At 37.7% G+C, this 19450-nt stretch overlaps 1 protein-coding gene across 1 annotated transcript in view; it reads right to left on the reverse strand.

Annotated features, from left to right (window-relative positions):
* The window catches only part of GRB14 (growth factor receptor bound protein 14), a 69753-nt gene that overhangs the window by 16206 nt on the left and 34097 nt on the right, over positions 1-19450 (reverse strand). Inside the window, exons 3-6 of the mRNA XM_054209196.1 lie at positions 15919-16075; positions 9352-9473; positions 7361-7435; positions 289-426 (exon numbers count right to left, since the gene is read on the reverse strand). Coding sequence (XP_054065171.1) covers positions 289-426; positions 7361-7435; positions 9352-9473; positions 15919-16075 — 492 coding nt within the window. The remainder of the gene's footprint in view (positions 1-288; positions 427-7360; positions 7436-9351; positions 9474-15918; positions 16076-19450) is intronic.

Below are 19450 nucleotides of genomic sequence, written 5' to 3' on the forward strand. Positions count from 1 at the left end.
GAAAACTCATTTTAAAAGGGCACTCTGTTAACTGATTGAAGAATATTAACCAGAATGAAGCAAACTTAGGCAAAAAGAAACCACTGTTTCTAAGACAATACTTTCCCAGTTTTATACCTCAATATCTCTCTAGATTTTATCTTCAATAAATAGATTATTTTTATTCCTTTTTATCACAAAAAGTTGATATTCAAATTTTCATTACAATTACAACAAACGATAAATACATACACATGTGCTCTAACTTCATAGTTCTCTCTCTCTCTTTTTTTTTTTTTCTTCCCTTACCTTAGAAGTACCTTTAGTGGAAAAGTACAGGCCAGATCGTCTCAAGAGAAAGTACAATTTTTTCCATGATTTTTTCCCCTGCTCCTTTGCATGCAAATAACCATGAATCTCAGGATATGTGCTGGAGCTTAGGAACATCTGAAAGAAAATATCAAACGTGCATTTTTCTTTTCACCTGAAACGAGCTTTCTTCTTCATTAACATACTTAGACAAGACTAAGGGGAATAAACCCCTAAATCCACTATCACACCACAGTAATTCAGTTATGATTGCATCTAATCCCATTAAGAGTGCCTCTGATTTAAGGCATGTAGAATGTTACACAACTCCAAGGTATGATAAGCAAGTTACATATTTATATGGAACATATGGTTTGAAATGAGAACATTAGTTATGCAATATGTTGACTTCAGCAACAAAACCAGTGTAAGAAGTTCTGATCCCATGCCTCAGACCCTATTTATATAAAACTGCAAATCAGTGCTTCCAAAAGGAGAAAAAAAAAAAAAATGCCATCCCTCCCCCTGCCATGTTACAAACTAGATAAGGGAACTGATCTGAGTTAAAACTAATTCAGCGAACAAACCAGAAAATATGAATCACAAAACCACGCAGGTCAGGCAGATTTTACCATTTTCAAAAGGAGGGAACAAAGGTCTTGGGACCTGAATGATGCTTAAGTGATGCTTTAATAGAACCAAAAAGAGGAGGCTGGGCCAGCCACCAAGACAGCTCCTGTCTGTGCCCAAGTTCATGTGGCAGAGTATTGAAAAAAGCTGCATCAGGAGGAAGGAAAGAGGATTTAAAAGTCTGAGAGATCAGCCATTTTGCCTCCAGAACTGCAAGAAAAATGTGCGTACCCTCACAAGCCATAGAAAGGCATAACGAGATGCATAGACAGAGAAGTTAACTAATGCACTGAGAGAAGCTAACTGATGCGCTGCCTCTACTCGGGGTATTCAATGGTTTCTCTTTCGCCATTTCAAACAGACACCGTCAGGGCACAACCCAGCTGTTACCTTGCTAAGGCCAAGTACACAGTGCTACTCAGGCTGCAGAAGTACCCACTAAAAGCTGGCAACCATGTTAACTTTATTCTAATTCCATGTAATGCATTCATTTTTATTATTCTTCTTCCAATAAAAATACTCAGACCTATGACTCACATGTAAATAGACTAACCTAGAATTCTTCAGTTTCCAGACATGCAAAGTAATCTGTGTTACCAGAAGCTCTTCGAGGAACCTTGCCCCAGACCGGCCTGCAGCATCATAAATACTATCTAGGCTTATACAGAAGTAGGGAACAAGGGATTTTTTGGTTGATATCTGCAGCTTTCATTGACACGTTTTCCTCCTGTCCACTGGCACTTCCAGAAAATCTGATTTGAGGACAAGAAGCACCAGATTCCCAGGCAAGAGACAGACTGGCCAGTACCAGACTGCATCAAAATGATGACGTGAACATGATTTTGAAAGTACACCAAGTTCCTCGGCCACTAAATAATGCAGTCCAACCAAGACACACAAGGTTGCCTTCACTTTTATTGTTGTCCTACCTTGCAGTCAGGTGCATGACTCTACCACCTGTAGACCATCCTGAGCTAATTAAATTCAGCTGCTGTGAATGCAATAATATGGGCAGGCTTCATTTGACAGGGGAGTGCCCTAGCCCACAACTAGGAACGCATTATCAATAGCTTCACTGCTATTCATCTGAATAGTTAAATTACAATAAGACTAGGTGTATCTATCTACATGTACTGCTGGCACACAGCTGCGTGCAAATGCAGTTCAAACTATTTCAGCCAGACTGAAGCAGATGAGTAGGTCCTGGTAGGTGTTCCAGCCTGTTAATCTTCCCATTTGCCACGTATTAGCAGGTTCACTGATGGTGAATATAAAGGCTGCATTGAAAAAGTATTTTAACTCCATAAACAAGTCAAATGGAAGCTTTAGGATAATCTAAAAAAGTGAACGTATGTAAAGCCAAAAGAGCATCTTTGCAGGCTTTAGTATCGCTGCTGAAGATGAAAGGAGTGGCTGGCTCCCAGCCTGCACAAGGATCTTCCCTAGGATTTCTGCCATAAGAGCTTCAAACCAGAAGCGCTGTCATGAAAAACGCTTTTCTTACTCAGCAGACCAAAGTGGAGGAGCAATACAAAGCTCAGCTTTGACAGTTGTACTCATGCCTGTTGTACTCATGCTATCAATTAAAATAAAGTAGCAATAACGTTAGGAAAAAGGCAATCCTAGATCCATCTTTCTCTTTCTAAGACAGCTGAGGACTGTGTGAGAAAATATAACGTGAACAAGCTGTAGTCAAAACCATTAACTGTCACCAGGAATGAGCATTAAAAATATCTGAGTGAGAACTGAACGTCTGTAATAAATACCTAGAATTAAAGATAGTAAAAAAGATAACTTCTTTTTCTTGTGGGTTGGTTTGTTTGGGTTTTTTTGTTGTTGGGTTGGTTCGTTGTTTTTTTAATGGAAGTACATGCAAGTTTATTATAGGATGGAATGGATGCCTGCATTGTGCAGATAAGAGGTAATCAAAATAAGACAAATCAAGAAAAATAAAAAAGTCTTTAATATAGGAAGAAATGGGGAGAGTTACATGATGGTATGCTGCAGACAGGGATATTGGTCACACAATACGCAGAAATAATCTTCTACCCTCTCCCCCATGCAGTGAAACATATAACATGATACATAGGGTTGTGTCAAATGTTACTATGTCTTCAGATACTTATATATGACAGCACCAAGGACTCAATTATGATTTGATTAGATGTAAAACTAACCAATTTAAAACCAACCTGAACAAAATCCAAAGCAAATAAATGTCTTGCGGGGAGGGGAAGAGGTGGGGGGTGAGGGTGTGTCAAATCAATAAACAAGTGAAAAAACAATGGAAAGGAAAAAACACCCCACTGTCTCAGATGAATATAACAGTAAAAAATGCAGAAATACTGGATGTCACAGAAAGCAATAAAGATTGACAGGTGCATTCCTAACTATACAAGTTATTCGTCTGCACCTTCAACATATTAAATGAAAGAATGGCTGCAGTAGCAAAGACAACAACATTTGCTAAGGTGGGTGCTTCTTGAGCACTTACTTACACACTATTTTAGAGAGTTAAAGAAGCCATCGTGTCCCCAAGACCCTGTGAATTACGTTTCAATTTGATAACTGATTTCTTCAGAAATGTGATGACAGCCGGCCACCATCCAGCCCAATGCTACTGGGAATGAGCAGGATTTTCCCCTGAACCTGCTCATAAATTTTGGGGGCATCAAGTAATTCCAGCGAAGAACTGATACCGATTCTCAGTATCGTTTCCTATAGACTTCTGTCAATATCTGAGGGGATTAGACTGGGAGAAAGGCCAGCAAAACCTAGAGTGGAAGATGGGGAAAGGCAGCAGGCAGACTAGAACACATCTAGGAGATTGACAAGAGACTAAAATTCAGTGCATGGCTATTTCAGCCTGAAGACTGGAACAGAGCCAGATGAGAAACTGGCCGTGGAAAGATGGACTTGATCTGGCAGAGAGCTTAAAGAAATGAAGCTTGAATCTTAAATCTGTGAAGGCAGAGAATGGGAACAACTAAGAACATGGGGCAAGAGATGGCAATGGGGAAAGGGCAATAATTCTACCTCTCACAAAGTTATGAGTGTTTGTCTTGGAAATCCTGTTCTGTCTTTAACTTAATTTTTGCATATATAGCATTTATTTTTTTACCTTTATTTAGGAAAGACATATGCTCCATTCTTTAATATATTCTACATCAGGTGCAAGGTTTTTTTCATTGCTCTGGAAGATGGCTTGGACAGTACCTGAAGGGGTCCTATAAGAAAGCTGTGGAGGGGCTGTCTGCAAGGGCATGTAGCGATAGGCCGAGGGGCAATGGTTTTAAACTAGAGCAGGGTAGGTTTAGATTAGACATTAGGAAGAAGTTCTTTGCGATGAAGGTGGTGAGACACTGGAACAGGTTGCCCAGAGAGGTGGTGGAGGCCCCATCCCTGGAGACATTCAAGGCCAGGCTGGATGAGGCTCTGAGCAACCTGATCTAGTTGAAGATGTCCCTGCTTACTGCAGGGGGGTTGGACTAGATGGCCTTTAAAGGTCCCTTCCAACCCAACACATTTCTATGATTCTATGTGCTATCTACATTAGCTTTTTTTAGTGTATTCACATCATACATAAAAAGCTATTAGAAAGAAGCAGCCAAATTGGTGAATACAAGGCTCGAACTCTGAACTTCAAGTCTACTTACCCAACCTGAATATCAACTGCATCTATTAAACAATAAGGAAGGGGGGGGGATATGTCTTTTCTTAAAGCAAAACCAGAAAAAACTGTAATTACCCAAGTAATTTCAAAATTTTTTGAAGATGCAACTGTTAAATTTGAAACACTGACTGACATACCGCATAGTGAAAAAAATTTGACTACAAATACAATTAAAGATTTAAAAAACAGAATTAGAAAATTGGAGAAATGTTATTCACAGACCAAAAGAACATGAAAGAAACCTAGGATAAAATTATGACCCTCCAAAGGAATTTTAAAAAAATATTTATTGACTTCAGTGAGCATAGGATTTCACCTACTAACTCAGAAGGACTCAATTCTGTCAATACCATATATGCTGTGCAGTCTATTCATTGGAAATGCTGTCATGAATAAAAATATGAAAGGATCTAGTACATACACGAATTCATCTAAACTAAGAGTTGTTCTAATAAGCAGACAATGTTTTAAACAAGTCATAAGCCCCATTTAAAATTACATTCAACAACAGTTTTACATCTTATTAGATCAAGTGAATTGATTTCTTGCCCAACCATGAAAGTCGTTCATTCTCAAAAAATAACCAACGGACCCACCCCAAAATCTGAAAATAATGGAATATTTCATTACTATGGGGAGAGGCCTTAGATTAAAGTCTTCAGACTATGTTAGTTTTTGACATGTTTTAAAGCATCCAATTTGCAAAAATAACCTAAAGTAAATTCCAAATGATCCATACTGCCTACCACTTGACAGGTACATACAGTGTTGTGTCTCAGAGCAGCCATACTCTAATCAATACTGTAACACACTTATTTTTTTAGGCTAAAGATCTTCATGGCAGAGATTAAACCTTTCTCTTTGGTATACATACCCATTCAATATATGTCAGACCTAGTAATTTTACTTAGCACATGCTAAATGGATAGGAGACAGGTAAACTTTTTTTTTTTGCTTTTGAGGCTATTTAGATGCTTTAAAGTCATCAGCCAAAATACTCACTCTTTCACTTTCAATGAAAGTCAAGAAAAACATACTTGAAAAACATTTTACTTGCTTACAGCTCAAACCACAAAAAGCTATAAAAGTATCAGAAGTGATTTTTTTAATCACTCGTAAGCATTGAGTTGTTAAAACTAATGTCTCTCTTGATACTTGACCAAGCACATCACAAATAATAATGCAAGGCCATTAACTTGTCTTAATGAAAGTTTCCAAGGAAATAGCGACACACTGTAAACAATTTACCCAACAGTTTCTGCTGAAACATGCATAACGGCTGCACAATCCACAAATGTGTTCTCTACTTTGTGCCTAGGAAGTTTTATTGGATGAAATACAATTAAACAGACAACACAACATAAAATGGCAACAGAGGAGAGTTTGTAACAAATTTTTTAAGCTATCAAACTGGGATGTAACTATTTATATTTAGATTGACTCCTAATCTCAACCACAAGCTCTGCACATGTTCAACAAATCACAATGTGGGCTTAAGGAAGTTCTGTGCAACAGTATACGGCAAAGAGTTCCATTATAAAAGTCTTCATGATTTATTTTTTTAACTACCAAATTACATTTGCGAGCAAGAAATACTAAGTTCTATTAACACAGGAGACAAGATTTTCTAAATTAAATGTTAACGTTAGACTGCAAAACCTATTTGCTATTTAGGTAGCAAAAGTGAACCAATTTTCAGTAGATATGTAGCATCATTTGAAATTACAAAGTTTTTATCTAGGTTTGTAAAAATTATTTACGGAATCTAGCAGGTGTCAATTAAATTTAATTTGAAACATTTTTTACTATATTTGGGATAATCTTAACCTCCTGACTTACATTAGCTTCTATAAGGATTTAACTATTTAATACAGAAGAATGTTTTGAGAATTAGTTCTTAAATGTTTTTCATTCACTGGTGAACACTAAGGTAAAATTTATTATATAGATGCAAAAAAAATTTAGTATTTTTCTATATTTATTTTAGTTCTACCTTAAATATCTCGTGTTACTATGTTGCCTTTCCAATCATTCTTTATCCTCAAAACTCACACACAGGGTTGTTGTCTTAAGGCCAGTGAAAGTTCTTCTATTAATTAATTTTTCTAGTGACAAGCAAACAAGAGTGATGTGTATGTTTCCACCTTTATTACTCATTTTTCCCCTCTTTGAGAAGTAAGACGATGATCCCTGATATGGTCATTCTGTGAAATTATTCCCACTGTAAATTAAAATCTTGTGTCCGCTTAAAAGATGACTAACACTGAGTGACCTACCATATTTTTTTTTTGAAGGCTACAGTAGCCTTCAAGCTAACAAATCACACTAGTCAGTCTAAATTTTCTACTCATTAAGTTTAACCATTTTAACTCTTTTCTTATATCCATTTGTGTTACATTACCAGTTCCTCAGTATTCTACCAAGGCCTGCTGTTAAGGCGGAGTACTACAGCAATCCACCTTTTTAAGGAAACGGGGTCTTTCATCTAAAATACCCAACAAAGGTATGAACCATTTTTACTGCATTTTGTCTGTTTCGGCACTCCTTGATTCTGAAAGAATGGGCAAGTTTCCAAGTGTGGTCATATAACAACTGTTCAGAAGGGACACATCGCTTCGTATGTCATAAGGAAAAAAAGTAATTAACCATGTTTTGCGTTATTCAAAACCTAGCAAGAGATCCAACAGTGACAAAGAGCGACGCTCACACAACACAGACAATGGGAAATTCTGAGCTATGCTGGCTCGTCTTCATTCAAAGATTACATACCTGCAATACCCCAGAGTGGCTTACAGCTGCATTGGTCTCACTTGGAAAAGATATCATATGATCTGGAAAAAAGCTCTGTAACAAGAATAATTTGTATCAAATTTCTGTAAAAAAAAAATTAAACTTCCTATCTCTTTTGGACATAAAATTAAAGTTCTCAATGCAGTGCAAGACACTGCAGATTTTCTGAGCGAATAATTTAAGCTTACCTTAATATCATTTCTAAATTTGTGACATCTTATATATTATTTGCTGAAAAACTTAGAATTTTGAGAAAAAATCAACAAACTCTGGAAGCAAGAGGGTTTCATAAACCAGTGCAAATCATATTGCAGTACTTGGCCCTTAGTGTTGTTTTTCTAGCAGTAATTTATGTTGCTGTTGACATATAAGACTTGCCTGGGGCTTCAATATGCTACAAAGTAGGGAGGATATACACCAGCATGCTGAAAAATACATTGTTTTCTATTGTTTTCACTACACTAGAACACCAGTAAAATATTTTGGAGTAACTTCCACTAATAAAGAACAAGCCATCTCAGGTTTTTTTAATTGTCCTTTCTGTATGATATGAATTAACATCAAAATCTGACAACATCAATACGGTGTAGTTAAAAAGTCCACATTTAAAGTGCCAATTTCATTACCAAGGGGTAATTCATGGGACAGACCTGCGGCTGGAGAGTTCAATATAGTCATGCAGATATGAACCAGCGAGAGTTTGACCATTACTAATAAAGTTTCCTCAAGACTTGGACAAGTTTGCAGTTAATATTCCCTTGACCATCCAATGTCCACTGACTCATTTTTCATAATGGTAGGGTTAATTCATATCAACTCATTTCTCATTAAGTATTCTCACTACACTACACCTGGGACCATAGTACCCAGAAGAGTGACTCAACAGCAACAGTAAGGACTCTGATTAGCCACAGCCGCTGATACCAGTCGTAGTTGCATGTCTGTCACACTCCACAGCTGGTTCAACTCACTGGTTAACCAATACACAAACATACTTATTCTTCAAAAGCGTCTGTTCTGTACTAACTGGAGACCATCTCAAGCTTAGAATTTTTTGCTAGTGCAATGATATCTCCATGTCAGGGGAGTACATGATTTGCCCAGATAAACACACATGGAGCAAGAAAAAACTCTCAGATCTCTTCTATCTTTTGGTATCTTAATATTTACCTTTCCATCCTGTTCACAGGTAGACAATTCGAGTTCCCTTCCACTTTTCACCTTTCAAGTCCTCATACATTTCTGCTATTTCTCCCTTTGACATCTGAAACAAGCTGGCTTTATCAGAGACAGCATTAGGAGTGATCCAGATGGTGAGTTTCTCCTGCTGAGCCAGGACTGCTTCCATGGCCTTTGCCATCAGCCAAGGTCTGAATCAGCAGCATTAACCTTTGGCAACATCCTTGTGTTACGAGTTGTCTCTGCTCTCTTTCCATACCTTACATACACTAACTTTAACTTCACTTTCACTTTCTCCTAATAGGTTATGGCTGCTCATGGCCTTTTGTGTCAGTTGTCATTTAGCTGCAGCTGTGAGAAGCTGCCATTGGGCAGTGCCGGGCCATAACATTCGATTTCACAGTAAAATCATCTTTGCTACAGATGCCCCCTCCTCACACTGCTTTACTTTATATTTTGTTGTCACTTGATGGAAACTTCACTCAATTTCAAAAATTTTATTTTGTTGCAGGTCCGTGTGGAAACTTCAATAAAGTTAAACCCATGTCTGCCCCCCTCACCAAAAAAACCCAAAGTACGAACATGGATGTTTTACAATTGCAACAAAGGGACTGGCCAACAGTTACACGCACTAGAAAATATTCCTATATCCCATATATTCCCTCCCAGTTATTGCTTTTGACTCACGTTATGTGAACAGCGTTACACTCTGCCCATCTGTGTGTAACAGAAAAGACTATTTTGCAGCAACAGCAATTGCACCACTTCACAGATACAACGTTAGGACTTACCAGTGGATTTTTAAAAAACTCATACTTGGCATAATTTTTTCTAAAATACAGTTTGTTTTCCTCCTCCATTGCCCAATTTGACTGGACTTCCATCACTAATTCATGGTCCTCTATAGCTCTTCCTGTAAAAAAACCAACAAATTTAAAAAAAAACAACACATAACCTGCACCTAAGGGCAGAACGTGAAAACACAAAGGTTAGATAATAAAAATTTTATTAAATTAAATTATTTTCAATTAATGCAAAACATGAAACAAGCAATCTGAACACAGTCCATTAATCAAGTCCATGTTACACCAAATTTCTGCTCCACCTCAGTAGGGCCCAACTTCTGAGGTAGGTCACACGTGGGGTTTTTGTTTGTGTTTTGTTGTTGTTTTCTCTTAGAGGGGTAGATGAGGGCTTTATTCTACACCGTGGACAAATCCACGTTCTCCCTGCAGAAGCCAGGCGGTTCCTGCTGTGTGACGCATGGGGCAGCAGACAGCATGGGGCACCACGTCAGCCATTCACTCACCCTGTCTGGGGTGTCAGGAATGTCTTTCTAACACTCCTTTCTCTAACGCATCATTCGTAAAGTGAAAGTTATCTGCAATATAGAAAAGCATTAATTTGTCGTCTTCTCCCCAGGTCCCTACTGTGTCCTCAAGCATTTCTAAAACTACAAATGAATTTAGGGCATTTCAGTGTTTTAATGATTTTGCACAAACTAGAGATTACTGAGAATTTTATCAGTCATAGAACTAGCATATGCAAAAGGAATGGTAAAAGTAAGCCAGGAAAAAAACTAAAAAAGAAAATAAAACAAAAAAATAACCCACAAAGTGAATCCTAATGTGTAGTTTGGCTTTGCAGTGGGGCAAGGGGAAGAAAAGGCAAAGAATTCATTTATTTGTACCACAGCACTGGCATTCAGAATCGGTATTCTCACTGCTTGAGACTGCTTCTGCCGCACAGATTCTGGAGGGAATTTTTCCATTTTACAGCAATATGAAATGCACTTAAAGGAAAGAACTGTCCTGTAGATGTGTTGTGCATGTTTACGTGTTTCACACTCTGAGTAATGCAATGGGACTACTCATAGCGCAGGGAGTTAAGCATAAACCCTGAAAGACTATGGATAATTTCTGTACAATACTATCTATACTGCCTTCTTTCTTTTTTTTTTTTTTAAATAAATTACAGCAGCTTACGAAACCATGTTAGAAAAAAAAGGATGAATGTGCTTCCAAATGAGTATAGAGTTTTTGTGGCCAATTGTACTTTGTTGCGGACTCAAAACTAATGAGAACAAGATGAACGAAGTTGTAGATTTTATTTAAATGATCACTGACACCTCCAAATTTAAATTACACCCCAACAATGAGTTACAGGTTAAGAAGAGGTTTGAGATCTAAACTTATGCCTCCCTGCCACTTACAGGGTTTTAACATCCAATTCTGATCATGGTTCCAAAGGGAAAAGGCAACTAAAAATGTATTATAATGTTATAAAACCCATGTAACTCACAGTTTTCTGATCACTTTTTCCACACTTCATTGCATATCATAAGGGATCTTATGATATACTTTAAATGAATGTTGATGCTCTCATGTAACTGCCTGTTGACAGAAACTTTTTAAAAAATCATAACAGATAAAAGAATAGTATAGATTTTTTTTAAAACTTAATTATGCATAACATTAAATTAATAGAAATGGTAAATTTTTACAAGTCGTCCTGGCTAAACCAAGGCTAACTTTCATAAGGTGTAGCATGCACCACCATCTAAGAGATAAAAATCAAACCTCAAATTTGCAATCATTAAAGCCTCTTTAGAACTACAGCATCTTTTTATTTATCTTCTCTTGCCACCTCTTTTGCCCGTCACTGCTTCATGCTTCCACACTGTCCAATCTGGTGGGTAACAGCCTGATTGTAGCCGGGAAATCTATAAGCTTCTTCAGGAATGTTTCAGCTAGCAAATTCAGAGACAATACACTCATACAGCTAAATTTCACCTTAGCAGGAAAACATCAAGTTCAAGACTAGCAGAAGACAAAGCGCTCTCGTGACCTACTGATCTGATCATATAGGGAAAAGTTAAACTTTTGAGTTAACTCATTCTTCATTGAATTTCACTCATTCTTGAGCCCATAAAGACAGAGGTTAAGGATCCTATGTGAAACTCACATTTTATAACCACATCAAATGCAGCAAATAAAAACAGGAAGCAATTCAGAAAACAAAAAAATACCCCAAAAATACTGAAAGAAAAACGAGCATTTTAAAATCTTGTACAGGCTGCTCTACTTCAGAACACATTTTTCAGACGCAGGAGTAAAGACACACTAAAGAACTAAAGCTCTTACTCAAAACCAGCGGGTTTTTTCCTTTCAGTTTTATAGAGAGAAAGTGCTCCTCTGGGATGACATTTAAAACTCTTAAATGCTTGGCATCGTGACATTTAAGAAAATACCATTTCCTCAAGACTCAGTTCTTGGTACCAAAATAAGACATTCTGCATCACCCCAATGGATGGGTAAGGATGCTGGTATTTCTTTATTTTTAAGGTGTCATATCACAGAATATTTTACAATTGATTCAATTTCGTTTCTTGAAGGAAATAGGTTAGTGACCTCCAAAACACAGCCCTGTAATCAAATCCCTAAATGCTGCCATGAAAAAGCTGCACTTCTTTGGTTTAGTTAGATCATTTTTTCTCTTCCAGCTAGACTGGAGAGTTTCTACCTTCCTCTCTACCATCTCTTTATTACTACTATCTCTAACATGAGGAACACCTGCTACCGTCCAAAACAAAGTCCCCTTAGGTATGGAAAGTAACTAATGCACATGAAAGAAGATTTAATACTGAAATACATGACAGAACACATTTCAAATAGCCTTCTCTCTAGCCATCCAGTGGGGGAAAAAAAATTGAATTAAAAAACCAGAAAACCATTGCCCAGTACTATTGCCCAGAGTGCTTTGTGAGCCTTCCCACAGGCTACCTAAAAGAATGCAGATAGTGAAATCAAAATGAGAGACTGAGACACAACGATGATGCGCCTGGCTAAGGCACTATCACCTACTCAAAGAGGAACCCTAGAACGCAAGTCTATTGAGCTGCAGAAGCAAATGGAAAACTGTTTATAGTCAATACAAAAATTTATCGCTAGAAAAGGTAAAATTTCAGGATGAAGACAGTATTTTCCTTGAAAAGGAGAACAGCTATGGAAAACTGTTCTGTTTGCACAGTCCGCCCTGTACAGGGGAATTGCAGTGGAAGTATGGGACTCCAACACCAAGGTACCTGGTGGAAGGGATGACATGGCATCATCCAAATCTAGGTATACCTCAGCTGCCTTCAGTAATCTTAGACTAGGTGAAAAACATCCAAGAATTTCTTTGACTTCAATAGCTTGGGACAAAATGGCCACATACCAGAAGCACAGAGTTCTGAAATATCTGCAATTTACAGTGCTGTAATAATTGTCATACTTCAGATATTTGAAATAAAGCCCAACTTCAAAACTTCCTGCCCAGGTGTGTAGGAAGGCTGAACGTCCTGGGTGATGAGGCAGCAGCACTGGGCTGTGCGCAGTGTGGGTGCCCCACGGCAGGCAGACGGGGTGCACCGGCCGGCACCCCACGGGTGCGACGCAGGTGGAGGAACCATCTCACCTGCCCCCTTGCCCCAAGTCAACGCCACCTGGTCAGCACTTGCCATGCAATGCAGTGAGGAGACGACCACGCTTAATGTTCAACAATATAGTTCCACACTAGGGAAGAGCATATAGGTTTGTGGAAACAGGAATATACAGACCATGGTTTTATGTGTTCTTTTGGGTGGGATTTTTTTTTTTTTTTAATTTTGTAACCTTCACATGAAGATACCTCCACACAGCAATGAAGGCACACTCCAGTGATGTAATTAATGTCTGTCTTGATTAAAAGCAGAATGCTGTGCTCAGCTCACTAAGATTCATGCAATCATATCTAATTCAGGAGTATTCAGACAGCTGTTAGATATTAAAGAAAATGTTCACTAATTGATGAATGAATTCTTAATCCCCGTCATACTGGAATTTACACAGACATACACACTCACTCACAGTACTTCTCCTTTCTGTATCTATTCATTTAACTTGGGAGCAGAAAAAGATTGTCCAAATTTCCATGGGTAAAAAATACAACAGAATAATAAATAGCAAATGGTCCAAAACTAAATCATCATTTGAAAAATATTTGTTCATGCTACTCATCCAGTGCTTAAGAATATACTTAAAGCAAGTCAAGATCAATATGTTAAGCCTTTCAAACAAAATCAGATCTAATAGTTTAATAAAAATAAATCCATTATTATTCAGTATTATTAAAAAAAAAAAAGAAGATACTCAAGTTGTTCCTTTCCTTGTCTATTAACATTGAATTGCCATCCTCACCATCTACGAAATATTTTTAATTTAAAATGAACAATCACCTATTTCTAAAATTATGCCCAAAACAGCTAGAGCAATCAGAAGACTATATGGTGAATGCAGGTCTTCAGACCTGCACGCCAGCAATTTTGAGAATTTCAGAATCTTAGGAAAAGCAACTTCACTAATGATTTGATATTGAAATCTTCCAAGAAATCCTTCAGGTTGAAGCAAACAGTGTTTGACAAAAAGTGTATTGCACAAATAAATAAACCTGGAGAAACAATGCCACTATTGTTCTGGCATGGTTTATCAAAAGTGTCTTCTTCAATAGTTACTACACTGCTTAAACACCAGCCACACTATAAAACACAGAAAACACTTCTACTATTTATATAGTAGTGTTGTCTAAAGCCATTTTTATACCTCCTCTTCTGTAGCAGTCAGTCATTTACAGTCTCGACCTAGATTTAACTCTGACCTTACTCTGAGCTGGAAGCATCTTACAACTGATACATTCAGTGCAAAAGGTTATAAATATCTTTGAAATGTTTCAAAGCAAGAAAAAAAAAAAAAGAAAAACGTTTGTGCCTGCCTTCATAGGATAAAGGAGCAGAAAAGGGCAGAAAACAGCTTTAGCTTTTGTAGTTCATCTTTAAAATACGGCTGTTAAACATAATACAGTCAGATATGCACATCAAGTTTATTTTACACAAATGCACGAGACCAGATTCCCTAGGTACATACACGGAAAGGGAGTTTAACAATAGCTTTTAACCATATATAAATATTGAGGGGGAGTTGTTGGTTTTTTTGTTGGTGGTGTGTATTTTCTTTTAAAATAACAGTACTGGAGTTACCAGGTACCAGGTGCAGTCTCTTCTAAGAATTAAGGACTTCAAGGAGTTTTCTATGTATTTTAGAATGCGGAAAAGGCCCCCTTTTTCTCAAGTCACACTTTGCACTAGCAGCTGGAACTGCCCTTGACGTTGCAGAAGTACTACCTTTGTTAACTTTGGTACAGTGACAAAGTTCAAGAATAATATGGAAACTTTGAGTGATGTGAAATTAAAACCAGATTTTTTTATGGCATTTGTCTTCCAGTAGGTTTTTCTGATATAATTCCCTATCAAAACCAAACTGTACACTACTGAAACCTAGTGCTGTAAAAAGAAGTAAGATTGTCTGACTACAGTATCAGTTCAATACTACATCCTAGCAGTGGGGTTCTAAACTTGTCTTTTGCTGACTAAAGTCTTCCCTGTGTTCCACTTTTTTTTACATCTCTGCAAACATCCCTTTTCTCCCTATATTTAATTTGTCTTAATGTGGTTTTATACTGCAAAATTACATCTATACACTACAAAAAGGAACAGAGACTATAAATTAAAATTATAGTTGTAATCTGAAACCACAGATTACACCTTTTAAACTGTGTAATAGAAAAAGAGGATTTTTACAACACTAGAAGAACACTGACAATGTGGAAGAAGTTCAGAGTGTTTTGTTTCCAGCAACGTAAAATACTAAGCATAAAGTCACTTCAACACAGTTCATTGGTCCATAAGTGGAAGTTTAGAAGAATAATTTTGTTTTGCTTTTTAAGTAGTCCTGTCCCAGAGTTCACAATAAATCTAGCCAAACTGATTGTATTGAAAGAAAATACCAACAGCCTACTCTGATGTGGTTTCTGAAGAATGAGTCCTATTGTCCAGATAGAATAGCACTGTGTAACTCCTTTCCGTCCTTGATGTCAGAGATTTCACTCTGGTGTGCTGGGGACCACAAAGATTTTATTTGCAACGAAAAGAACACAAGTCTTGCTAGAGATCAGCAGGAAATACCAGTAAAAGACAAAGAACTGCCAAAGAAAAGCAAGCAAGAGTGAGGAACAATTTCCAGTGAGAACCTTAACAGTCAATGTCTTCCAAATCACTCTTACAGATGCAGATCAAGCAGCACGAGGCAAATGTACTATGACAAAATGTCCTTTATAGCTACGTTTTCAAAAAGAGAAAGAAGCAAAAAAACCCCAAAAGAACAAATTCACACAAACCCTTGCCTTCATTTTGCTTCCAAGCCTTTCTATTACAATTACAATTCTACATGAAAATTAAAACCAAACACCTTATTTACTGCCATATCATTCTACAGTGTCAGTCTTACCTAACCCTGTGTGGGTAAGTTGTTCAAACAGAGTCCAGCTGTGGTCATCAATATAGTGGTTCTTCAATATCAACAGCTGACATACATCCCTTGCTGTTATATCACTTGGTACTTCCAAAGCTCTGCTAGTATCATCTTCACTATACACTTTAATTACCTGCAATGAATAAAAAAATATCCAGAAGTTTAATCTCTGATTCCGTTAGCCCAAATACGTTCCTCTCTCAGCCTTATGACTGAGACAAGAACCTATACACATAGGATTCTCTCTAGTGAAACGGCATAATCGAGAACAAAACAGTTGAGCAAAGCATATCCCACTTCTAAATTTGGCTACTGGACATCCCTTGCCACAGAACATTGGACAGACTGATGCATTCACTTTAAAAAAAAATTGTAATGGAGAGGTAAATAAAGCTGGTGAAACTTTGCATTCTTATATAACCTAAAGAAGAAACCACAGAGGATAAACAGCAAAACTCAACAACTCTATGACTGCAGAACTGTAGAAAGATTTGATAAACTTAGAGTTACTTCAGAGAACAGCAGTCAGACTCGAGATGCTCACAATTCTATAGACAATAAAAACAGGAGATGCTACAGAGCTGCTCCAAATTTTGACAGGCAAGAACTGGAACTATGAGTAAATAAAGCCACATATACATACACACATAATCAAAAATGTCATACATGGAAAATATTCTAGAAGATCTACAATTATAACAAAGTAAACAATTTTTATCATCTTTTATCTCAGTAGTTTTTCCAAGTTTCTTTATTCTATTAAGCATGTTGCGGGGAGAGCTGAAGAAGGCAACATAAACTCTCATGACTTATCCTTGCCATTTACATTGTTTAAATGTTAGCTAAAAAAATTTTATTTTTCAATATTGGTACACATTTTAGAATCCTGAAGAATGGGTGTCCATTAAGTTTTGAAGATGTGAAGCTAAACCTGGTTATGATTAGTAGCAAATTAAGAGGCTGAGGAAGTCTTATTGCATATTGACCAAAAGAAGGCACGACCACTTAAGTATTTCTTTCTGTATTTTCTTTCTCTGAAGGAGAATTAATCAAATGAATCAGACGAATCAGTGAATTGGATGGAATTGATGCCAAACTCTAGTGCTCTGTCTTTGTAAGCTCTGCACAGTGACTAAACCCATTAAAGTCAACACAGAAGTTTTTTTTGTATAAGAGTAGAAAATAATTTCGTATTCCTCACAGCAGTCAAGAAACTCAATATTCTGTTAGATTTCGTCTATTTCTCATTTTTTAAAAGTAAACAAAACACAAATAGGGAAAAAAACTGAGGTTCCTGAAACAAGGATCAACTCTTATCTATGGTAGTGTATGTTGAAATAGTAACATAGTTCCTAAAATAAAACAGACGTTTGAGATTTTACTAGAAGCACAAACAGGCAGGCTAACATGAACAGCAGGTATAGAAGATTTAACGCAACATTAAACATGACACAGAAGACTTCCAGGTACTCAGAAACACACTAAGTAATCAAGTCTGGAATACATCTTTTTTACTCTTTGTATTTTCAAACAAGCATTTTCACCCAAAACAACTCAATGTCATGAGACTGGAAAGTGAATACAGTAATTCATCTTTAAGAATGGGATTTATTCCCCAGCGTTTACATTTTCCAGTAGTGTCAAGTAACACCAAGCAACATTATTCCCTCTCTATCAAACCAGCAGGAGTCTGGATGTGCGTCCCCAGAGCAGTGCCTGCTGTGTGCTGTGCCAATGGAAACACTAAGCTGCTCATTTGCTAGTGACAGTCCAGCCACAACAGCAAGGAACTCGGCACAGGTCAAACTACCCGCCCTACCCTGTCTGTGACATGCTCAAGACAAAGGGCGTCCAAGATGTTTTTAATTTATCTCAAAAATACTCCTCTCACTTTATTCAATTTATCCATATTCATCAGAATACATGACATACCTCACCTCAACTTCATGCACAAAACCTAAATACCATTGTAAAGCCTTCATTAAACAAGACACAAGTTCTTACTTCAAAAACAAACAAGCATGTTATTATTGTCAGTCAGTGCTTGGTTGCTACCCTATTAAACACATGCTCATTTCAAATATCTAACGAATATCAGCAACATATTGTTGCCCTAACTTGTTACAGCAGCTCTTTTCTGGTTTGTGCCGAAGTGGGTAGGAAAGTCAGCAAGGAGCTGCAACTCCATCTCCCGCCACCTGCTTCTCTCCCACCAATGGCAAAAATATAAAAATAAAACCAAACAAAACAAAAAATCAGGTCAGCTCACCCATGCTTTCCAAGCATCAGAACGAGGAAAAAGGAGTCCATTTGAAAACCACATAGAGATTAAAGCACATTGATGGCCTTACTCCTCTCCAAAAACCTGCTTTTCTCTATGGAACTACATACACAGCAGTTCTGTTATAAACTTTGGCCCTGCATATTAAATCAGCATGAAGTCCATGATGATTTGCTTTAGTATTTCAGCTAATAAATGATGACAGCTCGAAAGTGCCACACGAGGTTCAGCCACCCTTGCCATGACACTGATCTTCAGGATACGGCAAACATTAAAATCACGCTTCTAAAGTGTAAAAATCTCTCTGTACTCATGAATCAACCACCTCAAAGCAGAGTCTTCCAGGGAAAGCAGGCAGACCTTGGAGAAAGTCGATCCAAAGTTTCCACAAGCCTAAGCTACAGCCCAGTACTTGCATTTAAAACAAAAGCCAAAAAGACCACATGGATATTGAATTCAATGACTGATACCACCACAGCAGCCGTGGGTGATGGCCATGGTTGGTTTTATAAGATGCCTATGCTTTGGCAGTGTTCCCACTGCTAAGCAAGTGAGACCGGTAGCAATGCAGCCTGCTTGCAGTAAGGTCTTGCTCCACACGTACAACAAACTCCTACTCCAGTCACACAGAAATGATGTTCTGCAGTTCAGGATAAACAGGCATGAATTATTTAAATTCCCGCGGTATTTACAAGGATTCAAAGATGAAATTAAAAGAGGTGTCTGGCAGGGTGTGCTGTGAATGGGATGGAGGGCCGTACAGGCGAGTAGACAAAACAGCATCACGTCACCTTAAAACATGTCCTACTCCAGGCAGCTCTGAAGGTCAGGGACAGCTTCATTAGACTCTCCAGTAAGCCTGTGTCAGGTTGAATCTAAAAGATTTTACAGGCAGAAGTGCCAGGAAGGAGAGAGACAGCATAGAAGGGGAAAGGAAAGGAGAGAACGAAAGCGACTTTCCTAGTATTGAACTAGATGATCATTGTAGTTCCCTTCCAACCGAAATTTCTATTCTATTCTATTCCATTCCATTCCATTCCATTCCATTCCATTCCATTCCATTCCTCAATATTCTTGCAAGAAAGCCAGGGTATGAATCCATGCCAGCGCTTTGGCTAGGGACCCTGCCGGCACTTACTAGCAACTAGTTTTCTCCAGGTACTCATCAAGTTAGGTGGTGTGCTTGTTTTACAGCAAGAGCACGTTCAGCCCATGCTGAGGCCCTCG

Source organism: Rissa tridactyla, chromosome 7 (genome assembly GCF_028500815.1).
Source record: "Rissa tridactyla isolate bRisTri1 chromosome 7, bRisTri1.patW.cur.20221130, whole genome shotgun sequence".
NCBI classification, from domain to species: Eukaryota; Metazoa; Chordata; class Aves; order Charadriiformes; family Laridae; genus Rissa; species Rissa tridactyla.